We start from the raw sequence: 8,871 nt of genomic DNA, 5'->3' as shown, positions 1-8,871 counted from the left end.
CAGGTAGAGAGGGGAGCATGGAGAAAGGGGGAGAGCGGGGAAGAGGAAGAGGGGGTGAGGACTAGAGGGGGAGAGGAGAGAAGGAGACAGGGGAGAGGGGAGAGGGGGCAGCAGGGGCGAGGTAGAGAGGGTGGCATTAGAGTAATCAAATCCAGCCCAGGCACATATTCTGCAAAGGCCTACACAGAAGACTGATTTTTGTGACCCTTGAAAAGGGGTTTAAAGTGTCTCTGATGCACGCCATTGAGGTCAAGTGGCTGGGGTTGCCCTAATCTAGGTGTGCTGTAGAATAGTGAGAGCTAGTATAGTCACAGTACCAGGCACCAGTGTGCAGTCGTAGCGTACAGGGAGGAGTATCCTAATTGGCTGTGTGGAGAGATGGTGGTATTGCAGTTCCCAGAGATTTGCTGCAAGGAAAACAATATCATCGTCAAGCAAATCATTATTGCTTGGACTAATGCATTCCATCTCAGGGAAAACTCAGTCCAGCAATTCTGGAATATATTAAAACTGTATATAAAGAAACTACGCAGGAGACCAGTTTTGACACTTTCAATACTGAACACGCTGAACGGTGAGGTCACTGTCCACAGACGGCATGACAGTGGTCCTTGGGTCACACCTCTCCTCTGCACCACAGTGTTTTTTATTAGTAACCCGTCCGGTTGCCGTTGGGCTACAGAGGAAACTGCTGATGTGTGTGTTTTATTAGGACATAACAGGAACAACAAAGTCACTGATTTCAATCCAGAATAGCAACTGTGTACATCTTGGCAGCAAATGTCGTGTTGCTGTGACTATGAAATGGGAAGAAAAACTACTTGCTAGCGTGGTGTGTGGTGTGTGTGTGTGTGTAAGGGTGGTGTGTGTGTGTGTGTGTGTGTGTGGTGTGTGTGTGTGTTGGTGTGTGTGTGTGTGTGTTGTGTGTGTTGTGTGTGTGTGTGTGTGTGTACGTTGCGTGCGTACTGGTGTGTGGGCGTAAGACGTGCGTGCGTGTGACAAACAGTTTGATTTGAATGAGTTTCTGTATCAGGGTGACATACGGTTTCCATGAAAGGTTCTGACATCACATCGTTTCCAGGGTTTAGGGCTTCTCACATGTCACTTGGTCCTCCAACACACTCAGTAGCTAAAGGAGGTAGTAGACGTTTCCAGCTGGACCCTGGAGAGAGACAAACATTATACATGGACATCAGACAACTCTCAGACAACACCAGGGCTGTGATTTTCCATCTCTCTTGGCCAGGCTTTGAATATTAACACCGACCAACATTAGATTTCCCTTCATTCACAATGGGTTTGCCAGCCTCATAGCTCAAGAGGAGAATAATGTAGTGGCTGAAATGCTCAGGTGTGTGTGATGTGTGTGTGTGTGTGTGTGTGTGGTTTGTGTGTGTGTATCGTGTGTGTGTGTGTGTGTTGGTGTGTGTTGTGTGTTGTGTTGTGTAGTGTGTCGATGTGCTGCTGCTGCAAGGTGTGTGTGGTGTAGTGGTGTTACTAGGTGGTGTGGTCGTAGTGCTGTGATGTGTAGTGGCTAGGGGTGGGTTTGGTGTGAGCCACGCCTGTGTGTGTCTGGGATGGTGTGATGTGTGATTTTTTGCCTGATGTTATCCCACCACTTTTCTTCCCACCAAAGACTACAAACCACACCGACCGACCATATTTTATTCTCATCAATAAACTTGACAGGCGGCTACACTCATGATTAGGCCATAAACCGATTAACACTTGGACCATCTTCCCAAGACGTTGATAAAACAAAGAAATCTCTGAACGTCCAGATAGACATTCGGAGATCGAATGCTCCATGACAGTCGCAGATCTGGCGTCGTGACTGCTACAATTGATCCTAACAATGGCCTGATATTTTGTACACTTAGGAAAACGTCGGAGCCTTCCACATCTATCACCGAGACATCTGTTACGTGCTCATGCGGCAATTATGGTACCGTTGGGTACAATGTGCCCCGCTACAGCCACAAACACTAGTTCGACTCCTCTTTCTATAACATAGTGATTTCTGAATCCCGAATTTAAAAATAAAACCGGACAGCAAAATTCGTTTTGCAATAATAGACGACGAAAGACATGACCTATTGGAGTCCAGTGAAGATGCGCAACTGATATGAGGATAGTTCCATACAAATCCTATTCCGTCGAAGGGGTCTTATTACGTATATTAAGTGACGTAGGCTGGAGACCTTGGTCCTATCGGATTCCTGGTTCTTTCACTGGACTGCTGATATGGTGTGTCGTAGCGTCCGAATTTTATGACGAAAGCTCTCTCTCAGCAGCCTTGTGTGGTTGCAATGAGGTGTTTGGCAAATAAGCTCCTAATCACGTCTGTCCCAGGTACCTGGCCAAATATGAGTACAGTAGCAATCCCAGTGTTGACAAGTTTCTCCCCATTTGATAATCGTTTTATCGGTTTAATCTCTAGAAGCTGGGAGTATTTTAATGTTCCGCCTTACTTAAGGATTGGGCTCACTGATCAAGTGGAAAAAGCAGGCTCGTGCACTCACCTCCCTTTGTTCGTATGCGCCGTAGTCTGGTCTTCCGGCTAAACCACAACTGGTTGATTATGGCGCGTATACGGAAGTACGTTTATACTCATTGTTGGCAGTGACTTTGGAATCCAAAACGAAACAGAGATTTTTTGAACGAAGAGTGGTTCGAGCCTAGAAGAGAGTTGAAGAGGTTACATAATAGTTGGGAATTTAGAGTGATTAGAGAGATGTATTTAGCAAACAGACAAAACACCGCTGTTTCTTGAATTAAATTGTAAATTTGTGTCAAACGCCTGATTAATACGACAGAAGTTCTAGATAGACCTCTCTCTATGTGCTTTTAACACATGTCGCTGTTCCAAATGTAATTTCCTCCTGGAACTATAGCAACCTCCAACTGTTTGATAATGACAGCAATGATCCGAAAGGATTTTCGTGTCTAAATGTAACCCTAAAAGACCACGCATATCCGGATCACACGAACTGTAGAAGCTTCAAACTCAAACAACCAAAAAAAGTGGAGTTGATGTAACTAACCAGCTGCCGAATTTTGATCTAATTGGGTTCCCACTGCGCGGTATGTGCCGTCTTGGGGGTAGATTGCAGATCTCCTCTCCCCCTACTCAACCCAGGTTTCAACCCGGACCAGGCGTTGTTCCAATGCTTCTTTTGGCCTTTATCTCCATTCTCATGGAGTTTTTTGCTCGAAGCATGCGTGGTTTTGATATTTGTAAAAAAAGTTTGTGATTTGGAATTATTTGATACGTGGGAACGTGCCTTTTTAATCCCCACTGACAGAATTTGTATTTATAATTTTATGGATATCGAACCGGTACTTTGTATTAATTTTTTTATTTGCCTTCCTTTCCAACGGTTGTGCCAGAGCTCTGAACTCTGAGGGGAGTCATATCACTACAAAGGTTTTAATTTACCAGAATAAATATCACTGATAAACAACTATAATAAACGAACAATACTAAGCTTTCGCTTACTTTGGTTCATATAAGATGTGTTTTTAGGTTGTCTGCAGACTCAATAAAGTGGCCGTACTCTTCCTTGAGAGAGGCTTATCTTTCATACTAAAATGTTTTATATTATTTCAAGATTGTTTTAGTATCAATTTATTGGTTTCTGCTCTGGTTCTGGTGATGACACACCCTGTTTATTTAATTATTATTTAACTAGGCAGTTCAGTTAAGAACAAATCTTACTATTCTATGACAGCCTAGGACAGTGGGGTTAACTGCTTGTTCAGGCGCACGCAACGAATATTTCTCTGTGTCTACCGGTTGTAGCTTCTGGGGATTACAATTCTTGCAAACCTTGCGGATGTAACTCGTCAACGCTCTAACCATAACCGCTAGGCACCTGCGCCACTGTTAAATTGATGGTGAAGGACTGAAAGATTCTAAGCAAAGGGCCTAAATGTGTTTATTTTACAGCATTTCGTTGTGTCTGCGGAAGGAATATCATTTGGAAACTCTTATGGACTGCTGTAGACACTGGTATCTTGTCTCTTAAGAGGGGCTATTTCAGTGATGGTGTATCCTGTAGTGAATCAAACATATGGGAATGTATTGAAGATGAAAGTAGTAATATCAAAAAGGATGTTAATCACCAGATTCCTATAGAGCCGGGTTGACTCGAGGATTCTGTCCAAGACAGGTCTGGAAAACGCCTTTATTGTATGTTTAGTTGTTAGCTTTATCCAACTGCAATCATAACTGATATTCAGAGTAACCTATCAGACTAAAGTCTGGTTTTCTAAGCGTGTTGTTCTTTCCTCTTTACTTGTGTGTGAATTAGTGGCTATCCACTTTCGATACAGTAGTGTATCGACTTTCCTGATAATTAGTGATCCACTTCAGAATAATGTGATCCACTTCATAATAGTGATCTCACTTCATAATAGTGACTCCACTTCATAATAGCGATCCACTTCCATAAATAGTGATCCAACTTCCCCATAAAGTGAATCCACTTCATAATACGGCTCCCAAAAGTGATGCAGTATCTCTTCGACTCACAGTACGGAACCAGATGGTTCTCAACATAATCCGTAGAAACAGATTAGGTTATCTCACGTACAGTTAGAACAGATGGTTCTCAACGTAAGTAGAAATGATGGTTCTCGAACGTACAGTAGAACAGAGATGGTTCTCAACGTACAGTAAAGGCAATAGTAAACAGATGGTTCTCAACATACAGTAAAAACAGATGGTTCCAACTATCAGTAGAACAGATGGTTTCTCAACGTACAGTAGAACAGATGTTCTCAACATACCAGTAGACAGTGTCTCACGACAGTAAAGATGGTTCTCACATACAGTAAGAACAGATGGTTCTCCAACTACAGTAGAACAGATGGTTCTCACATACAGTAGAACAGATGGGTTCTCAACGTACTGTAAAGAATGCTACATGAGTAGAGATTCTCAACATACAGTAGAACAGAATGGGTGTGTGTGTGTGTGTGTGTGTGTGTGTGTGTGTGTGTGTGTGTGTCATTTCAAGATAAACCCATTTATTAATCCTTGTCTCATGATACCACTAATCCCAAGATCTGATAAACAAGAATCTGATCTGACTTCGACGTTCCACCAGATCTGCGTCTCTGTCACATAGTATTAGAATGGAGCCTACACTACACCAGACTCTTCTGCTCATGCGCAATTAGTTTGGGTACATGTAGGCCCCACACAAGCAAACACTCATTTTCTTAAACATAGATTCCCGAATTTAAAATAAAACGGACAGCAACATTCTTTGATAATAGACAGAAAACTGACCTGAGCGTGAAGATGAACGTTGGATATTCTATTGAGGGCAAATTTATACCCCTCGGTTCGGTCTTCATTGATGTAGGTGAGGGCCAATTTGGAAAGCTTCTCCACAGCTTTGTTGTTGCAAGGTGTGGGCAATAGCTCTATCATCTGTCCCCAGGCCGGCAAAATATGAGTTAACAGTAAAATCCAGGTACATTTTCCCATTTTAATCGTTTTTAATAAACTTTTTTTGTCGCCAAGGTGGGTAAATGTCAAGTGGAAAAATGTCTCTTGTTCTCCTCCTACCACATCTGTTTACTTTGTGGCAGTGACTTTTGGAATCAAAAAGAAAACAGAGATTTTGAAACGGAGCCAAGATAAAGTTATTTGATTTGATTGTTTTAGCAAAACAAAAAAACGTGTTTCTTGAATAATTGTATTTGTCAAACCCGATAATTGACGGAAGTTCTAGTACCTACTATGTGCTTTTACACATTTTCACATGTAATTTTCTGAACTATACATAATATTATATGACAGAATATCCGAAGGATTTATGTCTAAAATGTAACCTAAACCAGATCGATCACATGGTAGAAGTCTCCCCCAAAAAAGTGGTGATGATAACTAACACAGTCCAAATTATGATCTAAATTGTTCGCTATTTGCGTCTTGGTAGATTGCAGTTCTTCCTTTCACCGACAGGCGGCAATGTTGGCCTTATCATTCCATGGAGTGCCACAGCGGTTGAATGAAACAGGATTGGAATTTGAACGTGGAACGTGCCTTTAATACCATGACAGAATATAAATATGGATACGGACTTGTAAATATCTATTGCCTTTAACTTGTGCAGAGCTTGAATCACCTGAGGGGTATACTACAAAGCAGAATCAATTATTTAGCCAGATAATTTTGATAAACAACTATAAAATTACTACTGCTTTTCTGGTTCATTACAGATGTGTTTTGGTTGTTGAGTCAATAAGGCCGTACCCATTTGAAGCTTATCTTACTAAAATGTTTTATATTATTCAAGAAGTTTTAGTCAATTTATCTGGTCCTGCTCTGGTTGGTGATGACAACCACCTGTTTAATTTAATTTACCTTTATTTAACTAGGCAAGTCAGTTAAGAACAAATTCTTACTTTCAATGACAGCCTAGGAACAGTGGGTTAACTGCCTTGTTCATGGGCAGAACGACATATTTCTTTCTACCTTGTCAGCTCGGGGATTCAATCTTGCAACCTTGCGGTTACTAGTCCAACGCTCTAACCTAACCGCTAGGCTACCTGCCGCCACTGTTAATTGATGGTGAAGGACTAAAGATTCAAGCAAAAGGCCTAAATGTGTTTATTTTCATTTTCTTGTGTCTGGGAAGGAATTCCATTTGGAAACTCTTATGGAACTGTAGAACCTGTATCTTGTCTTCTAAGAGGGGCTATTATCATGATGTGTATCTGTAGTGAATCAAACATATGGAATGATCTGAGAGGTGTTTACACCTCATCCCAGAAATAGTATAACATGAGCCGGGTTGATAGAGGATTCTGTCAAGACAGGTCTGGAAAGCCTTATTGTATTGTTTAGTTGTTGTTTATCCAACTGAGCAATCATAACTGATATTCAGAGTACCTACAGACTAAGTCTGGTTTCAAGGCTGTTGTTCTTCCTCTTTATTGCTGTTGAATAGTGATCCACTTCATAATAGTGATCCACTTCATAATAGTGATCCACTTCATAATAGTGATCCACTTCATAATAGTGATCCACTTCATAATAGTGATCCACTTCATAATAGCGATCCACTTCATAATAGTGATCCACTTCATAATAGTGATCCACTTCATAATACGGCTCCAAAAGTGATGCAGTATCTCCACTCACAGTAGAACAGATGGTTCTCAACATACCGTAGAACAGATGGTTCTCAACGTACAGTAGAACAGATGGTTCTCAACGTACAGTAGAACAGATGGTTCTCAACNTACAGTAGAACAGATGGTTCTCAACATACAGTAGAACAGATGGTTCTCAACGTACAGTAGAACAGATGGTTCTCAACATAGTGTAGGACAAAGTACCCCTTCATGTGCATTTTACCAGCAGGTCTATTGTCTCTTGAGTGTTCTCAAATACCCCCTGTGGATCACCCCCCAGTGAACAACTGCATTAGAGGACTATTTGCTGTATTTATTCTCATACCGTGTCAAACTAATGCAGTGACCTATAGTATATTCCTAGCATTGTTTTTTATTGTGTCCTAATCATTTACATTCATATGTGGGTTTTTCTTCTAAATTGTCACAACATGTACAATACATCTCCTTTGAGAGTTTCTTAGACAAAGACTGTTCAGTTTGAGGACGGAGGAATCAGGAAGACTGACATATCCCCCAGAAAATGAGATGTGAATATCTGAAGCCACTTGGGTAAATGTATGAATAGCAGGAATAGAGAGGGAACCACATCTGAAGCTGGCCATCTTTAATCCTTCACATCTGATTTAGACCGAAGCCTGAAGGACAAATCCCACTGTCAGAAACGTTATGATATACCGACCAACATTTCCAAATGCAAATCACATTCAAAAGATTGTTCTTTTAGCTGAGGTAAAGAGCTTCAAAATATGACTTTTAACTTGTCATTTTGGCTCCGCCAGAAACGTCAGGGAAGGTTCCAGCTCTACGTCGATTAGCTCCCTCCGTCCTCACATGCCGACAGATCAGGAACATTTGGTTTTAATCAAAGAGTAGAATTGGACAGACAATAAGTGTTTCTGATGTGAGTTGTCTTGTGTGTGCTTGTGAGTGTGTTATTTTACTAATGGTTTATTCAGAAACTTGAGCAAGATGGCGTTTCTTTAAAACATGAAACTATTCTGTTTTGGTGGTCACTGTGATGGCCAGCAATATGTGCCTGTTGGTCTTGCCTTCTACCAGTCATTGAAGATGGTCCTAATTTGATTTCAACATAAACAGAGGTTTTGGTGGTGTGTATTGTTAAGTTTATGGTTGGGATAGAATGGGAAAGGAAAATAGCAATTTCAACACGATCTCAGTAATGACCGTCTGACATTGTGTAAGAGTCTTATCTTAATTTCTTAATGATATAATTAAGCAATAAGGCACGAAGGGGTGTGGTATGAGAGGAAATGCCAGGTTAGACATGTTCTCTTGCATTGCTCAAGGCGTTGTTGTCGTATCCTTATAGTAGCTGTATATTCCTTTGTGGCATCACATACAGTGCTATTTTCCTGTATGTTGCTACAAGTCTCTGACCAAACACAATGCGCTTTCACACACAAACAATGATTAATAAACAAATTATAAACTGGGTGGTAACGAGCCCTGAATGCTGATTGGCTGACAGCCTGTGGATATCAGAGCGTATAACCTACGGGTATGTCAAACATGTATTTTTACTGCTCTAATTAGTTGGTAAACCAGTTTATAAATAGCATAAGGCAACCTTGGGGTTTGTGGTATATGCAATATACACAGCTAAGTGTGATTGTCCCAAGGCACTCCACAATTGCTTCGTGGTGTTGAACGTAACAGCCCTTATCCGTGGCTATCACCTTTGGCATAGTAACCAAT

At 41.2% G+C, this 8,871-nt stretch overlaps 1 protein-coding gene across 1 annotated transcript in view; it reads right to left on the bottom strand.

Annotated features, from left to right (window-relative positions):
• The window catches only part of LOC112074735 (fetuin-B), a 16,833-nt gene extending 11,244 nt beyond the window's left edge, over positions 1-5,589 (bottom strand). Inside the window, 6 exon segments of the mRNA XM_070440639.1 lie at positions 318-341; positions 344-407; positions 1,044-1,058; positions 1,060-1,110; positions 1,112-1,162; positions 5,297-5,589. Coding sequence (XP_070296740.1) covers positions 318-341; positions 344-407; positions 1,044-1,058; positions 1,060-1,110; positions 1,112-1,162; positions 5,297-5,497 — 406 coding nt within the window. The 5' untranslated portion in view covers positions 5,498-5,589.
• Positions 5,590-8,871: the final 3,282 nt, after the last annotated feature.

The sequence above is a fragment of the Salvelinus sp. IW2-2015 genome, unplaced genomic scaffold (genome assembly GCF_002910315.2).
Source record: "Salvelinus sp. IW2-2015 unplaced genomic scaffold, ASM291031v2 Un_scaffold2782, whole genome shotgun sequence".
In the NCBI taxonomy this organism is placed as follows: domain Eukaryota; kingdom Metazoa; phylum Chordata; class Actinopteri; order Salmoniformes; family Salmonidae; genus Salvelinus; species Salvelinus sp. IW2-2015.
The sequence above is the reverse complement of the archived record's forward strand: the minus strand, read 5'-3'. Positions and strand labels throughout refer to the sequence as shown.